This window comes from Plasmodium coatneyi, chromosome 13, assembly GCF_001680005.1.
Source record: "Plasmodium coatneyi strain Hackeri chromosome 13, complete sequence".
Taxonomy (NCBI): domain Eukaryota; phylum Apicomplexa; class Aconoidasida; order Haemosporida; family Plasmodiidae; genus Plasmodium; species Plasmodium coatneyi.
This window is the reverse complement of record NC_033568.1, coordinates 660908-680951: the sequence shown is the minus strand read 5'-3', so window position 1 is coordinate 680951 and position 20044 is coordinate 660908. Positions and strand designations below refer to the sequence as shown.

Sequence of the window (20044 nt, the reverse complement as noted above, 5' to 3'; positions counted from 1 at the left end):
AAAAAAGAAGGGGGCAGAAGAAAAAGGTTATTTTGCTGTTTACACTTTATAAATCTCATGGTTATTTATGCCTTCCTCCCTTCATCCGAAGGGACGGGGAAGGGAAGGAAACACATTCCCCCTCATCTTCCTTCCTTGGTGTTTACATGTTCTGATAACCTACCATCCCGCGACCCGGCGTACTATTATTATTTGTTCTTCCCCTCGTGGGTTGTCCTATGTAGGCGGTAGAACGAACGGTAGTAGAATTGTCTATTGTGGAACTTGTTTCCGAACTTTCTGTGAATCCTACAGTTGAAGTGTCTGTTAAATCGTCAAAGTTGTCACGTTCAGTGGATCTTCTCTTTCTTGTGCTCCTTCTTCCTCCATTTCCAGAAGTGTGGTTACTAAACCAGGAAGACCATGGTTTATACTGAAGGGAAGGAAAGGTTGTTAGGGCGGTGGTCGGTTGAAGGAAGGTTGTGTTAGGTAGGTTGTTAGGTGGTAGAGTGGTAGGATGGAAGTTTGTTGCTGTTGTAGAATGAAGGGTGTTTGGGTTGTTAGGGTGGTGGTACGTGGAAGGGAAGGTTGTTAAGGGCGGTAAGTGGAAGGATGTTGTGTTAGGTGGGTTGTTAGGGTGGAGGTAAGAAGGATAGGAAAGGAGATCTAAGGAAAAGGAAGGGGGGGGAAATACTACTAGTTATAGTAGTATTTTAATTATAACTTTACCTTATACAATAAGAAGGGAGCGACTGTCATTCCTAATGTGCCGATGATGGAAGAAAGGGAAGAAGTGGTAGTAGCAGCACGGATAGCTTTGTCTGTTTGAAGAGATGCTAATTTTGCCTCCTGTGCTATTCTTTCTCGTGCAGCTGTTAATGCAGATTCCAATTTGTTCAGTTTGCCCTTAATGTGGTTCCCACGTGAATTCCAAAAGTTTTCGCAGTATTTATCATTACTAGAATTGGTCTGACAATATGCTTGCATTACTTTATGTGCTGCTTCGACATCTTTTACGTAACTTTCACATTTGTCAAAATCCAGGGACGCACTATGATCTAACAATGCTTGCGCAGTTTCACAGTCATACCAGAAATCGAATAATGTTTTTCTACTGGTGAAAATGTTCTGGTTAATGTGTTCATCGGGAATTCCACATTGCTGATTACCACAGGAATTATTTATATGTCCACACATAGAACTTATGTCAGCTCCGAAAAGTTCTTTCTGCACAGAACTCTTTGATAATTTGTCCCCTGCCCAATAATAGAAGAAATGCCAGACTACTTCCTTGAAGGGACCCATACTTGCCTTATACATTTTGCACGCAATGCATATTGCCTTTTGTATTTTATCACTTTGTCCTATTTTAGGCTTTAAATAGTTTAGTGCCGTGTTATTATTATCGCAATTACTTCCACTGGAACAGTCTTCCTCGCTGTTTTCGAATTTATCATAGAATTGGGTCCATGAGGGTAATAACTCCTCCAAATCTATTTTCTATAAATGTAATTGTTGGCAAAGAAGGGATGGGAGGAAGAGGAGTGAGGAATATATATATATATCCAAAGCAGACACTTTATTCAAAGTGCATATTCAAAGTGCATATTCAAAGTGTGGACATTTCATATACAAAATGTGGACATTCCAATAGTGCACGCATATAATGCTCCATATATATATATATAACTATATATATACATATATGTATATACGTACATGTACATATGTATACATTTATTCTTTTCACATTCCTGCATTCCTTATTTTACACTACATCACAATCACACCATGTACATAAAATATTATATGTGCTTCCTTCTATGTACTTCTGTTTGCATTGCACAAAAAGGAGGAAAGAGCAACCCCCCCAATATTATTTCCTTTACCGTTTCTGACATTGTTATAGTTTATGTATATGTATAATGAAGTTATATATTGAAATTTTCTGTTTATTCGTACATTCAATATGAAGGGGGAAGGGAAGTGTATGCCAAAAAATTTTCTGCGTTTGTTTCATGATGATGGTAAATGTGTGAAATTTTTGCACTTTTTGCACTCTCTCTGTGTGAAAAATCATACGTACAACATATTAGACTTCTAATTTTTTTCGAATAATAATAGTAGTAGTAGTTATAGCATACATTACCATTACATGTGTACGTATCATAATCATTACATATGTATATATATATATTTAATGCATACACATATAAACAACTATATATGTTGAAATAACAAAATAAAGGCAACGAAGTGAAATCAAAAAAGAAACAAGGATACACTTTTTACACACGTTCTTTATTTATTCACTATACTATGGTATGGTGTGTTTTTATGCATAGTTCTTCGAAGAACATTGTTCGAAGAACATGATACCATTATCATTATTTAGGCATGCGCTTCTCACCAGTTATTAACCATATATATTAGAATGCAACCTTCCTCCCTCGACCTTTTAAAATGAACATATTAAGAATGTAATATATTGTAAGTCCATGTTTCCCTTCTATTATTGTTAGAAAAATCATTAAAAACTTCTAACGTACATGTTATATAGTTCATGTGTATGGAATACTTCTCCTTCTTGGAGGTGTACACATGAATTAATATATATAGTGAATAATACGCACATTTATAGGAATAAATGTGTGTATTATACCATTTGAACACTTCCTCCTTTCTTTAATCCATATTATATTTTGTATATTGATTGTATTCATTTCTCCTTTTTTTTTTTTTTTTTTTTTCTCCTTGAATGTGTGCATATTATAAATAAATACACTTACATGCAGAAGAAGATGTGCACACCAAGTTACATGAGTTCTTTTTCACATTTCTTTTGACATATATATTACATCTTTCCATATTAATGTATCTTTTTTCTTTTTTTTTTCTTTGTTTAAGTTAAAGAAGTTTGAAAAGGATTGGAGAAGGTTCAGGAAGGATTAAAATGGTGTAATGTGTTTAGGGTTCAAAAAAGGTTAACGAAGGTTGTGAAAGTTTTATTTAAGGTTAAAAATGGTTTGAAAAGGTAAGATAAGTGCAGATAACTCAAGAGTTTCACTTTTCTTTCCTTTTCTTTCCTTTTCTTTCCTTTCATCTTCCTTCTGCTCCTCTTCTCCTCCTGTTTCATTGTGCGACTTCTTCTTTTGGGGGCTTCATTCTTTGTCCCATTTATTATTTCTACCTTAATTACATATGTGCACATATAATAAATTTTGGATGCATATTTGTGTATAGTGTGTTAACATTGCTTTACGCATTAATGTATATTATTCGAAAAAAAAAAAAAAAAAAAGATAAAACACCTACCATATTTCTCTTTATACTTATGATTGAACAAACAGGCAAAATATACCTGCACACATGAACACATTCTATGTATAAATATATATATAAGGAAGAGCATATATTTTAACATAAATTCTACCATATACATATTTTCAACAGAAGAAAAATATACAAACATAAAAAATGGTGAAATCAACGGTAAGGGAAATATAATATTTGGAGGGGGTTGCTCTTTGCTTCTTCCCCCCCACTTCCCTTTTTTTCCTTCCTGTTCCGTCCTCTTTCTTCTTCTTCTTTTTATGTAACATAGATAATTACACAATGTGTTCACATGTAATATTTCATATATGTATGATGTAACAGTAATGTAATGTAGTGTGGAATAATGGGAATGTGAAGAATTCATATGTTTCGTCAATTTTATGTATAGGTACTGGACTTAAGTAGACTACCTTCAGAAACTCAATTCTATGATATATTCAAGAGCCAAAAGGGGAGCACTAGAAGTGGGTGCGATACAGGTATGGACGTCATGCTCCGATCATATAAAGATAAGGGGGTTAAGGATGATGAAGTTATAAGAACGGTATGCTCTGCACCTAAAATAGAAAAACAGGTTGAACTAGATTGGGAGTCTAGTCAATTTCTGTACTACCATGTGGGGCATGAATTACTTGCAAGTCTTGCAGATACTCATTTCAACGGCCTTCTAAATCATATTTGCTCAAAAATAAATGATACATATAGGAAAAAAGGATCTAAAATTCCTTGTGACCCTATAAACAGGGAACCCTTCAATAATAGAAAAACAATATTTGAATATTACCACGATTATGGAGAAATATGGAAAAGGTTACAACCAAATGGGGCTGACTGTAGTGAGGTATGGTTAAAGTACAGAGAGGGAGTTATTAAAGCATGTGAGGCTGTAAATGCCAGTTGCAAAGCAGAGCAAAATTATAAAAAAGGCGATTACTGTTTCGACTTCAACAGTAAGTATAAGGCATATTGTAATACGGCGAAATTGTCAGAACTGAAGTGTGAATTAGAATCTAAACTGAAAGCTGAACAAGAGAAATACACGGCATGTTCCAGGGAGAAGAATGAATTACAGGACTCGCACAAATCAGATCTATCAGCTATGGAAGCAAACCTCCGTTCTGCCACCACCACCTCTTCTATCTCTTCTATCTTTGGCACATTAGCAACAATTGGTGCTCCGTTTTTATTATACAAAGTAAGAATCCAAAAATTTAAAATTAAAAGTGAAATAATACAAACAACAGTATTTCCACCTAACAACCTTCCCTTCCAGGTACCACCATCCTAACAACCCACCTACCACCAACCACCCTAACACAACCTTCCTTCCTTCCACTTACCACCCCTAACACCACCTTCCTTCCGCGAAGCACCCGTAACAGCCTTCCTTCCATTAGAAAGTACCTTCCTTCCACCTACCACCCCTAACACACCCTTTCCTTCCCTTCAGTATAAACCATGGTCTTCCTGGTTTAGTAACCACACTTCTGGAAATGGAGGAAGAAGGAGCACAAGAAAGAGAAGATCCACTGAACGTGACAACTTTGACGATTTAACAGACACTTCAACAGAGAACAATTCCATAGTGGACTCAACAACAGATGATTCTACCACACTGCGTTCTGACCCGTACACTACGCCGTCGACAAGACAGTCTACTGGGGGAGGGAGAACAAGAGCAAGTAATATGCCAGGTCATCACCGAAATATAGGGTACCAGCGTACGTAACATCCAGGGAAGGAACGTCTCTCTTTTATTAATTATAAATAATATACATTGTCCGCATTTTAAGGTACATAAATGATTGTGCATTTCATGCAGTTTATAGAGTGTGTAAGAAACAAAATGAGGTTTCTTTCATTTTCCCGACTGCCCTTTTTTTCTCCTTTTTTCTTCTCTTTCTTTCCTTTTCTTTTTTTTTTGTCTGTTTTTCCTTTTATTTGTATTTATGAATAACTGCATGAAAGAATATACTCAAAATGAGGCGGGGGTAAAAAATAAAAAAAAATAAAGGTGAATGAATGAGTAAATGAGTAAAGGAGTGTATGGGATTTCGCATTTAAGGTGTGTGTGTCGGATTTCTCAGTTAGGGTTGTGTTGCATCTCGTATTCAGTGGTGTAGTGTTTGACATTTAGGGGTTTTGTAAGATTTCGCATTTAAAGGTGTGTGTATGTAGGATTTCACATTTTAGGGTTTGAATTAATAATTACTGTTGCGTGTGAACAACATTTCGCATCCCTATTAAAGAAAAATATTTTCTTCCCTTTTTTTTTTTTTTTTCTTTTTTGTTCAGTATTTTGGAATGCTTCGTAAGAGTAGAAAACGGTATAGAAGAGCTTATCAAGTACGTGGTCCCTCCTTAGAACAGCAGATTGTTGACCATGTGGACGACCAGGCAGATGGTCCACATGCATATACCTTAGTAAAGGAACGCAAACCTCGTTCTACGCCTATAAAAAAGAGGAAAAAACGGGCTCCTGGTCGTCGCATGATTATTGATATTCATTTTGAAGTCTTAGACGAATGTCAAAAAGGGGACCTCCATTCGACGAAAGAAGACTTTTTTGAAATAATTGTAGAAGAATTTATGGGACCCCAATTTATAAAACAAGAAAATTTTCCTAAGGAACAGTTTCCAAGTTCAGATTCCGGGTTTAGGGAGGAAGACTTTGTTCCTAAGGAAGAAGTTTCTAAGAAAGAGGTTTCTAAGAAAGAGGTTCCAAGTTCAGATTCCGGGTTTAGGGAAAGAAGACTTTGTTCCTAGGGAATATTTTCCTAAGGAACAGATTGCATTTTTAGTTTCCGTGTTTAGGGTGTAGTGAATATTTTTTTTTTTTTTTTGCGAACCTAGGCGAACCTTCGCGAGAACGTACGCACAATTTGAAACCACTTTTCAAATGTCCATAAATTGTAATTAGGGAAGAGAAGGGAAAGAAAAAATTATTAAAATAAAAAAAAATTATTAAAACCAAAAAATTTATGAAAATGAAAGATTGTAAAAAAAATAAATAAACATTTTGAATTATAAATAGGGAAGTTGGAAACAAGTTAAAATGAACTGAGAAAATTTTTTCTGCCATAAATTGATTCCACATTAGAATGAATACTTTAGTACAATGAAAAGGAAAAGGAGAAAATAAAAAAAAAGAGTAGAGAGAAAAAAAAAAAAAGAAGAAAGAAGGAAAGTGAAAAAAGGAAAAATGTTCTTTTCCTTCTTACATTCTATGAACGTCGCACTTATTTATGTGTTCTCCAGGGAGCATTCATTTAGTGCTACATACTATTTATAATTTGGGAGGACATTCCATATTATTTATAATTAATAAAAGAGATACGTCCTTCCCATCCAGTTCCTACATGCGACCGTAACTTATATTCTGACGACCTGCAGTATTATTATTTGTTCCTGTTCCTGCTCTTCCTTTCCTGGTTTGTCCTGTGTATGGAACAGAACGTACTGTTGCACTTTCTGCTACTGAATCACCTACTATTGATTCACTGGCCGAATTGTATGTTGAGGCACCCTCCGTCAAAGTATCAAAGTCGCTTTCAATTGTTGTTCTTTTCTTCCTTCTTTTTCCTCCAAATTGGTTATGGAACCAAGAGGGTAAAAGACCGTACTGAAAGGAAGCAAAGAAGGAAGGAAAAGAAGGATCTAAGGAGGAAGGAAAGGAAGGATCTAAGGAGGAAGGAAAGGATGGTCTAAGGAGGAAGGCAGAAAAGGAGATTCTAAGAAAGGAAGATGTGTTAGGGTGGAATAAGGTTGTTAGGTAGTTTTTCGTTGGTGGAAGGAAGGTTGTTAGGTCGTAGGTGGAAGGAAGGTTCTGTTAGGTGCTGTGGTGGAAGGAAGGTTGTTAGAGGTGGGTGGTGGAAGGAATGTGGTGTTAGGGGGTGGTTGGTGGAAGCAAGGTAGGATGTTAGGGGTGGTAGGGTGGAAGGAAGGAGGTTTAAGGAGCGAAGGAAAGGAACGGTCTAAGGAAGGAAGGGACTAAGGAGGACGTGAGGAAAGAAGTTCTCAGGAGGAGGAAGGAAGGATGTTAGATGGAAGGTGTCTAAGGAGTGAAGCAAAAGAGGGTCTAAGGAAGTGTATATTAGTTATACTGTTAATAATTTAGTTCTTTTTTTTTTATTGCTTCTATTACTTACTTTATATAATAAGAAAGGAAGGACGGTGGTAAATGCTAAGGTGCCAAAGATTGAGGATATGCTTGCTGTGGTGGTGGCTTTATTTACGGCTTCCTCAGCTGCTAATAGATCTGATTTGTGTGAGTTCAGTAATTGTTCCTTCTGACTAGAATATGCGTTAACTTCCACTGTTTTAGCTTCCAGTTTAGATTCTGATTCACAGTACAATTCAAACACTTCGGCCGCATCACAGTATACTTTGTATTTGTCTTCGAATTCTTTGCAATATTCACCGCCCTGACTGCTCCCTACAGGGCATTCCTGTTTCACAGCCTTGCATGCTGGGAGAAATTTCTTCCGGTGGGTCGACCACTTCCCTCCGCAATGGGGCTTACCTTTCAGTAAATCCCCTTCTATTTTATTATAATTGTAGGAATAATCATGGATTGTTTTCCTATTGTAGAACGTGTCTTTGTTAATATTATTCTTTAGAAGTTCACATCCATTTTTCCACTTTGCTTCATTTATTAATCCACAGAGGGAACTTAGCGCGCTCCCGAATTGTCCCTTTATAGTAAGACCATTATATAATGTATCCCCCAACCAATAATAAAAAAAATAACATGCTATATTATCAGACTGATTTTGCTCATTCATTTTGGATGCGAAGCAATAGGCATTCATGGCCTGATCAGTTTTATCTGAAACTCCAGGGTACGACCTTAGTGGAGTTTCGAATTTACTCCTCAGGTCTTGAGGATTTCCATTATCTCCATCACAGTTTCCCCGATTTCCATCGAACATAGTATAATATCTGTTGTCCGAAGGAAAACTCTGTGGAAATTGACCCTGCAAAAATATATATAATTGTTGGCAAAGCAAGGAAGAGGAGGAAGAGTGGAAGGGGATTGATGGAATATATATATGTAAGTACATATATATATATATATATATGTGCTTATTATATATGGACACATATTATTCAAATACTCCTTTGACATAAGGAAGGAATAAAGTGGTATTACATCAGCCATCTCTTTCTTATATGTATATATTCTTGTTTGTATATATTCCAATTTTAAGAAGAACTGTTGTTCATATATTTATACATGTAGTATAAGGGGAAGTGTATGCAAAAATTTTGTTTGCTCTATGATGATGATTGGATTGTTTGATTCTAAGTGTATGAAATTTTTACTTCTTCTTCTTTTTTTCCTTAATAATACACAATGCTTAATTTTTTAGGTGACGATAATACATTATACGCACATATGCATCAAATCATTATACATGCACATATATAATTGAAGGCAAAAGAAAATGTGTGCGAAGGGTAATGAGCTTATTGGAATAACAAAATAGGAAAGGGAGAAAAGGAAACAAAAGAAAGTGAAACTCTTTTGAGTTTCTCTTCCACTCCTTTAAACTATTTTAACACTTCTTGAACCCTAAACCCTTAACAACCTTTCATTCTAACATCCCTAACAACCTTCATTCCTGAACCCTTTCATATCGTATATAAATTAAAAAAAAAAAGAAAAAGAAAGAAGAAGGGTGGTGTACACATTAACATGTGCAAAAAATATATAATGTGCACCAAAAAAGGGGTAGCTCAAAGAACATATTGTCCACATCCTCTGCATGAATGATGTATTTGTATCATAATTGAGTATGCAAAAAGAAAAAAAAAAAAAAGAAAAGTAAAGAAAAGAAAAGAAAAGGAACTTTTATTACTACTGAGAAGTCATGAATAGGGAAGGGGCGAGGGGTAGTGTAAAATGTTATTATATAAGTAATGTGTATGTGTACATCTCCCTTCCTATTCACATACATAACTCACGTAATTTCTTTTACTATGTAATTTTTATTTACTTCTATAAGTTCACACACTCTACCTATTACATATGGATAAGCATGTACATATGTGATAAGGGAGGGGCGAGGAGAAGAATATTATTCCCTGCACATGGGCATATGAATTATACTACACTACATACGTTAATAATTCTTAATTAACTGATCCTTAAAGAACAGTAAAGCATGAACAACTACAATATATCACATGATGAAATGTTCATTTTAAAAGGTGTGTGGGGTAGGAGCGAATTGCATTGTTATATATAGTTAATAATCGGAATATGTAAATAATGGTATAATGTACTTCTTCCGAACCATTACGAACAGTCACGTGAACAATGCAATAATATAATACATAGATAAGGAATGTACGAGAAATTCGTTCCTTCTCTACTTTGTATTTTGCTATTTGAATGAGTTCGTTTATATTTTATTCTTATTATGTACATATACTAATTTGACGTACATGTATGTATAGTGTGCTATAACTACTACTATTCGAAAAAAATTAGAAGGAAGGAATATGTGTACGTATGGTTTTTCACACACAGAGAATAAAAAGAGCAAAAATTTCAATATTATTCAATATTTACATATACTCATCCATATTCATTCACATTCCATATTCATATTTCATATTCATAATTATATTCACTATCGGACGGGCACATTCCTTATACTACCTTTTTTCGAATATATAGAGGAAAGTTCAATATAAAATTCATTATACACAAAAGAATATATACATGAACCACGGCAGGAATAATGGATGTTAGTTCATCTATTCAAGGAATAATATAGAAAAATATTATTCACATTCATATTCCCTGTATATATAATAAAATGCAAAAAAAGGAGGAAAATACATATATATATATAGAAAAACATGCACATTTACATATATATTCCACACACTCCTCTTCCTTCCTCCTTCGTCCTTCCTCCTTCTTTGCCAATTATATATATTTACAGGGTTACTCTCCAGAGAATTTACCTTCACAGTCCGAATATTATAGTAAATTTGAGGAACCAGAAAAAGAATGTACAGGTACCTGTGAAACAGAAATATTGAAGGTTATAATGTCAAAGGAAAGTCTTGGAAATTATGGGGAACAAATTATGAAAGCACTGCGCTATGCATACGAAGTATACGGAAAAAATGGGAAACAATCCAATAGTGAACCTTATCATTTCCTCTATTATTGGATAGGGGAAAAATTACTTCAGAGCCCTCCGGCAAATTTTATTTTCTCAGCTAAAATGAGTGTTATTTGTGGAGCTATGAAGAATTACTGTGGGACACAGCAATGTAAAATTCCCTGTGATCGTCCCACAGAAGCTATTTTCAGTAGTCAGAAAAAAATATTCGATGGTTTCTACGATTATAATGCTGTGATGAGAGTGTTAGGAAATGGTGAGTCTCCCTGTGGGGAAAAGTGGTCAGATTACCTAAAGAATGTTTCCTTAGCATGTGCTGCTGTGAGAGCAAATTGCGCAGCAGAAGAGGAACCTAGTACTGATTCATATTGTAAAGATTTTAAAGACAAGTACAAGGAATACTGCGATAAGATAGAAGTGCCGAAATTGAAATGTGAATTAGAATCTCAATTGAAATCACTACAAGGAAGTATAACATCCTCTGCAGCACAAATAGCATCTTATATAGCAAACACTGCTGTAGGTGGTGCCACCACGACTGCTTCCCTTACTTCCTCAATGGTCGCAGTGGGACTACAAACCATCCTTCTCCTTTTATATAAGGTACAACTACAACTAAAAAATGTGGACAATATAACTGAACCTGCACACACCATCCATTTTTATATAAACAATTATTGCAGAATGAACTGCAGTATATATATACACATATACATATATATATGTAATACATATGTTTTCCCTTTTCTATTTTCTTAGTACACTCCATTATCCTCCTGGTTTGGTAACCACACTTCTGGAAATGGAGGAAGAAGGAGCAACAGAAGGAAGAGAAGATCCGCTGAGAGCACCTTTGATGCACTCACAGAGCGTAGCTCAACAATAGGTTCAACGGACGACAGCTCAACAATAGGTCCAACAGAAAATTCCACCACACTACGTTCTCCTGCTGCATACACTACGCCGTCTACAAGACCATCTACCACTAGGAATGGAAGAACAGAACCAGGAATAAATGCCAATAATAATAATACACCAGGTCATCGACAAAATATAGGTTACGGTAGCATGTAACACCTACAATGCAACCAGAATGGGGAAGGGGAATGTTTCCTTCCTGCCCCCCTTCGGAGGAAGGAAGGAACAATAAATAAATGACCACCGCGCAGAGTCCGCACAGTTTATATACAGTGTGTAGGGAAAGAAGCAATGTGACACGTCCTACTTTCCTTTTTATTGTACTATTATGTTCATGTCAACGTGCAGTAAACATAAGTCAGAAAATTCTTCCGTTCCATTCTCACTTGTTTGCATTTTTTTTACTTAATATTTAAAGTGCTTATTTATTTTTTCTACAATGTTTAACGCTCATAATTCTTGGTTTCTTCCTTTTTAAATATATAACACTATTTCTTTGAAAAGGTCAGTACCTCTTTTTATTTCTCTTTTTTTGCGCCCTTCGTTGGCAGGATCTTCCCTTGATGCAGTAATTTATATATACAAATGTAGGAAAAAAAAAAAAAAAAAAAAAAAAAGAAAAAAAAAAAAGGAAGGAGTGAATGAATCACTGCTGGTGTGTAGGATTTCGCATTTTAGGGGTGTGTGTTTGTAGGATTCCGCATTTTAGAGTGTATGTGTAAGATTTCGCATTTTAGGGGGTGTGTTTGTAGGATTTCGCATTTTAGGGGGTGTGTAGGATTTAGAATTTTAGGGGGTGTGTAGGATTTCGCATTTTAGGAGGTGTGTAGGATTTCGCATTTTAGGAGGTGTGTAGGATTTAGAATTTTAGAGGGTGTGTAGGATTTCGCATTTTAGGGGGTGTGTATGATTTCGCATTTTAGGGTGTGTACGTAAGATTTCGCATTTTAGAGTGTGTGCTTGTAGGATTTCGGATTTTAGGGAGGTGTGTGTACAGGATTTCACATTTTAGGGTGTACGTGTAGGATTTCACACTTGAAGGAATGTAGGATTTCGTATTTCACAGTTAAGGTTAAGCTTTTAGGGTATAAGAAGCACAATGTGGCCTGATATTAAGGTGTTTTAGAGTGTAAAAACAACAATATCGCCGGTTGTTTAGGAGTTTTATGGTATAAGAACAGCAGTGTTGCCTGGTATTTAGCTGTTCTAGGATGTAAGCACAACAATACGGCCTGGTGTTTAGCTGTTTTAGGGGTGTAAGAAAAACCATGTGGTCTGGTATTTAGCTGTTTTAAAAAGGGGTATGCATCTTAAAGTGTGCATACGAAAAAAAAGAAAAGGAAAAAAATGTTTAAAAAAAAAAAAAAAAAAAAAAAAAAAAAAGGAAAAAAAGAAAAAAAAGAGAAAAAGAGAAAAAAAGAGGCAAAAGAACAGGGGTGAAAACAAAGGAAGGGAAATGTCATTTTGTTTCCTTCTCTTACACACTGTATATATAAACTGTGTGGGCACGTACTGTTATTTATTCATTCCTTCAGGGAAAAGGAACATTACATTCAATGCTGCATGGAATTGTAACGTATATTATTTCTTCTTTGTTGTCTATTATTTGCTTTTTCTCTTATAGGTGGTTCACCATATAGGGTAGATCCATCTGTGGAAGGTGCTGATGTTAAATTCGATGATGAACCTCCTATTGTTGTAGAATCATATTCTGTAGAAGAGTCGTTGCCTGAGAAGGTGTTTAAGTTTTGTCGGACGGACATCCTTTTTCTGCTACTACTACTACCCCCAAATGAGTTTTTTATCCCAGAGAATAAGGAAGTGTACTGAAGAAAGGAAAAAGGAAGAGGGCAAAGGAAGAGTGAAGGAAAGAAAATGTTTATTATCTCTCACTTCTTTCTTTTTTTTTTTTACTTATAAAGAGAATAAATATATTAATATTAAATGCTAGTAAAATGGTACTATTATTCATATTTTAAACTTAGGAGTAATTACTTTATATAAAAAGAAAAGAATTGTTGGTAATCCTACTGCAGCTAATGCACCAGACACAGCTGGTGCCACCGCACCACCAACAGCCGGTGGTTCAGTTTCTTTTCTGTGACTACCACCATCGTAACTCCCTCCCTTTCCTTCTCCACTAGCTGCAGCTCAAAAATAAATAAGGAAAAGGAATAATATGAACGTATTCCCTTTTCTTCTTTCTTTCTTCTTTCCTCATTCCCTTTCCTTCCCTTAAGGAAGTACTCTTCCTTTCCTTTCCCCCTTGAACGAGAAGGCATGTTGTTCATTTTCCTTCCTTCTTTTAGGAAGGTAATGTTCCCTTCCTTCCCCCTTAGGGATGTTGTTCGATTCCTCATTTGCTTCCTCCTTAGGAAGCAAGGTTGTTCCCTTCCTCCAGAGGGAATATTGTTCCCTTGGGAAGGTAATGTTCCTTCCCCTTCCCTTCCTTCCACCTACCACCCCTAACAACCCTTCCTTCCACCAATCATCACCGCTAGCAACCTTCCATCCACCCCTAAGACCCCTAATAATCGTCCTTTCACCTACCACCCCAAACAACCTTCCTTCCACCGTTATCACACCTAACACCACCTACCACCCTAACAAACTTCCTTCCTTAGACCCTTCTCTTTCCTTCCTTAGACCCTTCTCTTTCCTTCCTTAGACCTTGTTTCCTTCCTTCCCTCCTTAGAAGCTTTCCTTTCTTCCTTCCTTAGACCCCTAACAACCCACCTACTACCAACCATCCCTAACAACCTTCCTTCCACCAACTACCCATAACAACCTTCCTTCCACCTACCACCCCTAAAACCTTATTCTAAAAAACTTAAACCTTCATTTTACCACCCCTAACAACCCTACTTCCGCTATACCACCACACTATTATAAAGCAATGTAGCACCATAAAAAAATGTACCACTTACTATCTACCACGGCGTCTCCTAAGTCGAAGTCATCTCCAGCAGACGGATTCTTGCCACACTCGCTATTCGCATTGAATTCTTTAAACTCGCTGCACCCATCATCGCTACTGTTCTCTTTACATTTGGCACACATTGCTTCATATGCTTCGGCAATTCTTCTTATGTAATCAGCATATTCCGTGCACTCCGTAATAACAGAATTCTCCATTTTACTCAATAGTTCTTCCTGCTCTAAAGTATACGTGAATAATTTCTTCACTCGAGCGAAAGATTCGGCTCCATGGGTTCTTTCTTCATTGTTGCACCTTCTTGTGTTAAACCACTGTCCTAATGATTTGTGCAGCTCACTCATAGTTGACGCGAATAAGTTCTTATCCTTTACCTTCTCATATATTATGTTCCCTATTAAATAATACAGAAGACCGCAGCGCCCGTCCGCTGGGAGATCCCAGTTATATATATCAGCAACACAACACCAGGCACGTAAAATATTCTTGACATAGATCTGATTATTCCCAAGTCCCGGCAGTATATTACCCCAGTTAATACTCACCCTTCCTAAATATTCTTCCCCCCTACTACATTTCAGCTTTATATTACTATATTTGGTATATATGCTCCCTGAAGTTGAGCTTCCTAATTGCGGATCCTGCAGGTGTAACGGGGAAGATATATGTATTCCTTATATTTCTTTTGTATTATAGATAAAATATTATAAACATAATATTTACGTATCCATTTTAAATAAAAAGAAACAAACCTGTGTTAATGGTGCCATCTCCCCCTACTGTGCACATACATTCTTATGTATACAGGAAATCTACTTTAAAATGTGTTCTTCCCATATATTCATATATTTCCTGAGCACACACATGTAAGAATCTTGCGCGTTTAGCAGTGGTCATATACGAGTATATATCAAATTTTTATTTCTAAATTAGTACGAATTCCTCTCTGTCTTCCAACAATTATAGCATATTATATATATACATCAAATGGTCATATATATAATTATAACGGAAATCTGAACAACTCGGCGAAGAATAATGAAACAGAGAAAGTAGGCACATTTTCCTTATGTATCCTATGCATTCCTTATTCATTTAAGGTATTACTCCGCTATACCTGCTTATGCGTAATACTATACTTTTATTTATACATGTGCCCTTTAGTTGGTTCTTTACACATATATAATAATATATATGATTTTATCCCCTTTTCTTGGATAAAAAAACAGCTAACATATGTACTATTGGTTTCTACTTTATTAGTGTTCCGAGGAAGTTCGTTAAAAATTGCTGACATATGCAATGTGTTTTATATATGCAGAGAGCATTCTTCCCTTCTCTCCGTTATTTACACCTTCATCCAGACTTAATAAAAAGCATGAACTTATAAATCAAATATAAAGGGATAGAATTTGAAGAATTACATCCATTATATTGGACCAAAAAAAATTCAGGCCCATTTTCAAAGGAATTTTTGTGTATCACACATACTTCTTCTTTATTTATGATTACCCAGTAATAGCACTGCTTGTTCCCTTTTTTTTTTCCCTTCCAATAGGTACATTAAAAGTAGCTCATACATACGAATAGTACACATTATGTCAACTAAGCTATTCTCATCGTACTACATATCATTATTCACATACTAACGCATACTTCCTTTTGTTCTTGGTTCCTCTTCTTCCATGGCATTAAGGAGTATAAGACGGATAAAAGAGTTCACGGCATTAAAAGAATTAAAGACTTGACGGGGCCTTATATGGTTAATAACCCTTTTACGGTTTCCTTATTCGTAGGTTGAAGGGTTTAGGGTTCAGGCCTTAGGGTTCAGGGTTTAGGGTTTAGGGTTCAGGGTTTAGGTCTTACGGTTCAGGATTTAGGGTTCAGGATTTAGTGTTCAGATTTTAGGGTTTAGGGTTCAGGGTTTAGGGTTTACGGTTCAGTGTATTGGATTTAGGGTTTAGGTTTTAGTGTTTAGGTTTCAAGTTTTAGGGTTCGACGTTTAGGTTTTAGGGTTTAGTTTTGAGGGACTTAGGTTTTGCGAGTTTTAGTTTTTTGTTTTTATGGTTTAAGTTTTTGGTTTAGGGTTTACGGTTTAGCGGTAGGGGTTAAGGTTTTAGGCTTGAGTGTTAGTGTTTACGTTTAAGGGTTTAGGGTTTAGTTTTAACGTTTAGTGTTTAGGGTTTTGCTTTAGGTTTCAGGAATAGGGGTTCTGGCTTTGGGTTTCGGTGTTTGGGATTTGGGATTCGCGGTTTAGACTTTAAGCATTTGTCTCTAGGGCTTGGGGTCTAAAAATTCAGTGGGTATGATTGAGGTTTTGTGTGTGTTTGGAATTGAGGGATCAGTGTTTAGGGTTCCGGATTTAGGGTATAGCTTGTGGCGTGTAGGGTTAATGTTTTAAGATCCGGGTTTTAGACTTTAGGGTTCAGGGTTTAGGATTTAGGTTTGAGGGTTTAGGCTTTAGGTTTGAGGATTTATGCTTTAGGGTTTCGCGTTTAGGTTTTTGGGTTTAGGGTTCAGGGGTGTGAGTTTAGTGTTCATGGATTAGGGTTCAGAGTTTTAGGGTTCAGGGTTGTAAGGTTTAGGATTTATGGTTTAATGTTCAGAATTTAGCGTGGATGGTTTAGGGTTTATTATTAATAGTTTAGGCTTCAGCAATTGTTTTTGAGGGTTTAGGTTTCAGGGTTTAGGTTTTAGGGTTCAGGATTTAGGGTTTAAGCTTGAGGATTTACGGTTGAGCGTTTATATTTGAGGGTTTAGTGAAGAAGTCTTTCTTCATAAGGAAGAAGATGCTAAGGAAATGTTTCTTCGGGAGGATGTTCCTAAGGAACAGATCGAAGGTTCAGACTCCTGATTTAGGGAGGGAAAACTATGTTCCGGAGGAAATTATTCCTAAGGAAGAGGTTCCAAGTTCAGATTCCTGGTTTCTCTAAGGAAGACTTTGTTCCTAAGGAAGGTGTTCCTAAGGAACAGGTTCCAAGTTAAGATTCCGGGTTTAGGGAAGGATGACTCTGTTCCTAAGGAATAAGTTTCTATGGTTAAATATCCTACGAACGTGTTCCTAAGGAAGAGTTTCCAAGTTCAGTGTTCCGGGTTTTAGGGTATACTAAATACATTTTTTTTTTTTTTTTCGTTTTGTAATTAAATTGTTTACATGTTTATGTGTACCTGATATAAGTGGAAGTGTAAAAGAAAAAATTTTCTTGCCCACTTTATTTTTATCTGTTTGGTAAAATTGTTTTTTGTTGTATATTAAGAAAAATGCTTATTCATTCTGTTAGAAAATTTCTTAACTTCATAAATTTTTTTTTTATTTTTTTTAAAATACATGAATATTTGTTTCAAGAGGTCAGCATTTTTCCTTTAATTCCTTTTTTTTCGCGCTCTGTAGGGGGTACCTCCTTCGCTTATGTGCTTATTCATACTTACAATTGGAAGGAAGAAAAAAAAGTAATGAAATAAGAAGCAAAGAAGGAATAAGAAGGAAAGGAAGGTTCTAAGAAGGAGGAAGAAAGGATCTAGGAAAGGAAAGAAGGAATGGAAGAAAATAGAAAGTGTCTCTTTTTTTTTTTTTCCTACACTGCATATAAGCTCTATGATGGTCATTTCTGCTTCCTCTGATGGGGGGAGGGGAACACACTCATTCAACATTCCAAAGTGTTACATTCCATATGTGTAGTACATGCGACCGTAACCTACGTTCGTTCTTTGATGATGACCTGGTGTAGTATTATTATTTGTGGTATTTGTTCCTCCTCTTGTTCCTATTCCTCTTTTGGGTGGTGATCTATCATATATGGTAGAAGTATCTTCTGTGGAATCTGCTATGGTTGAATCTGTTGTGGAAGCATCATCCGTTAATGTGTCGAATTCATTGCTGATGGTTCTTCTCTTTCTTGTGCTTCCTTTTTTTCCTCCATAAGAGTGGTTATCAAACCAAGAAGACCATGGTTTATACTGAAGGGAAGGAACATTGTTAGGCGTGGTAGGTGGGCTGTTAGGGTGGTGGTGGTAGGTAGGTTGTTAGGGGTGGTTGGTGGTAGGTGGAAGGAAGGTTGTTAGTAGTGGTAGGGTGGAAGGTGGGTTGTTAGGTTGGTGGGAGGATGGTTGGGTGAAATGAAGGTTCTGTTAGATGGTTGGTGAAATGACAGTTGTGTTAGAGGTGATAGGTCGAAGGAAGGTTGTGTTGGGGGTGGAAGGATGGAAGGAAGGTTGTGTTAGGTGGGTGGTAGGTGGAAGGAAGGTGGTGTTAGGGGTCTAAGCAAGGAGGGAAGGAAGATTTGTTAGGGGTGGCTGGTGGGTTGTTAGGTGGGTTGTTAGGGTGGTGGTAGGTGTGTTGTTAGGTGATAGGTGAGTTGTTAGGTGGGTTGTTAGGTGGGTTGTTAGGTGGGTTGTTAGGGTGGTGCAAGGAAGGTTGTTAGGGTGGTGGTAGGTGTGTTGTTAGGTGATAGGTGTGTTGTTAGGTGATAGGTGAGTTGTTAGGTGGTAGGTGGGTTGTTAGGGGTGTTTGGTGGTAGGTGGGTTGTTAGGGGTGTTTGTTGGTAGGTGGGTTGTTAGGGGTGTTTCGTGGTAGGTGGGTTGTTAGGGTGGTGGTAGGTGGATTGTTAGGGGTGTTAGAAGTACTATTACTTATATTATTTCGCTCTTTAATTGTATATTATTACCTTATATAGAAGGAAAGGAGCACCAATAGTTGCTAAGGTGCCAAGGATGGAAGAGATGGAAGAAGTGGTGCTAGCAGAACGCACGGCTTCGTTTAATTTGGATTGTACATGGGCGGATGCTTCTTGTTTTTCTCGTTCTGCCTGCTGGTACTGTTCTGTTAGTTGTTCCAATTTAGATTTTTCTGTGCAGTAAAATTCTAACGCTTTCGCGGTATTGCAATGTGCCTTGTACTTGTTATTAAAGACGTAACAATATGACCCAGTATTATGACTCTCCTCTGCTGTGCAACGTGGTTCTACAGCCTTACATGCTGTGGAAATTTCATTTAGGTAACTCAACCACTGTGTGTCACAGTTGGGCCCATTCTGTAGTAACAGCTTGTTCATGGTATCATGTTCGAAGTAATATTCGAACACCTTTTCATGTGGCTGACAAGTGTTTCGTTAATATTGTCGTATTTAATGCTACATTTTTCCATATCAGAAGATATATTCAGCGTAGTGTAAATTTCATTCAGAAGTTCTGACAATTTTTTATCACCTAAATGCTGTCGGTATGTATGTCCCATCCAGTAGTAAAAGAGGTGACAAGGTTTATCACCATACTTTTTCTGTTTATTCTGCTCACATGCGAAGCAATAGGCATGGGCAATTTTCTTAGCGTTCTGTATAATTTGCTCACATCCTTGGAAACGGCTCTTTAATTTGGTATCCAAATCTTCAGGCCTAGCAGTTCCGCCATCACACTGGTCCGAACCATTACTGAAGTTATTATAGAACAGATTATATGAGGTCAGCTGACTCCTAATTCGTTGCTGCAAACGTAATGGACGACGTACATATGTGTGCTGCTATATTTTAGTTCCATGGGACACGACATACAGTATGTGCTCCCGCATATACCTGTTTTCGTGGGAAGATAAAGGAAAGGAGGGCAAAGAAGAACGGACTTGTTCTTTCCCCTCCTCTTCCCTACTTTCCTTAATATTATTTCTTACCGGTGTGGGATCCATGGTTCATGTGTATATTTTTCTGTTGTGTATATATGTATAATAAACTTATTATTGGAA

The 20044-nt window shown here is 36.6% G+C and overlaps 3 protein-coding genes across 3 annotated transcripts in view; 1 reads left to right on the top strand and 2 right to left on the bottom strand.

Annotated features, from left to right (window-relative positions):
* The window catches only part of PCOAH_00048900 (KIR protein), a gene marked incomplete at both ends in the record, with an annotated part of 44805 nt that overhangs the window by 19064 nt on the left and 5697 nt on the right, over positions 1–20044 (top strand). The window contains 4 exons of the mRNA XM_020061673.1: positions 3732–4510; positions 5611–6033; positions 10302–10778; positions 11266–11328. Of these exons, the coding sequence (XP_019917384.1) occupies positions 3732–4510; positions 5611–6033; positions 10302–10778; positions 11266–11328 (1742 nt within the window). The remainder of the gene's footprint in view (positions 1–3731; positions 4511–5610; positions 6034–10301; positions 10779–11265; positions 11329–20044) is intronic.
* Positions 697–1880, bottom strand: PCOAH_00048920 (KIR protein; the record flags this gene model as incomplete). The annotated part of the gene is made up of 2 exons (XM_020061675.1): positions 697–1479; positions 1869–1880. The coding sequence occupies 2 exons, from the start codon at positions 1878–1880 to the stop codon at positions 697–699; spliced, it is 795 nt and encodes a 264-aa protein (XP_019917179.1).
* Positions 7355–8246, bottom strand: PCOAH_00048910 (KIR-like protein; the record flags this gene model as incomplete). Its single annotated transcript, XM_020061674.1, has 2 exons — positions 7355–7369; positions 7464–8246. The coding sequence occupies 2 exons, from the start codon at positions 8244–8246 to the stop codon at positions 7355–7357; spliced, it is 798 nt and encodes a 265-aa protein (XP_019917281.1).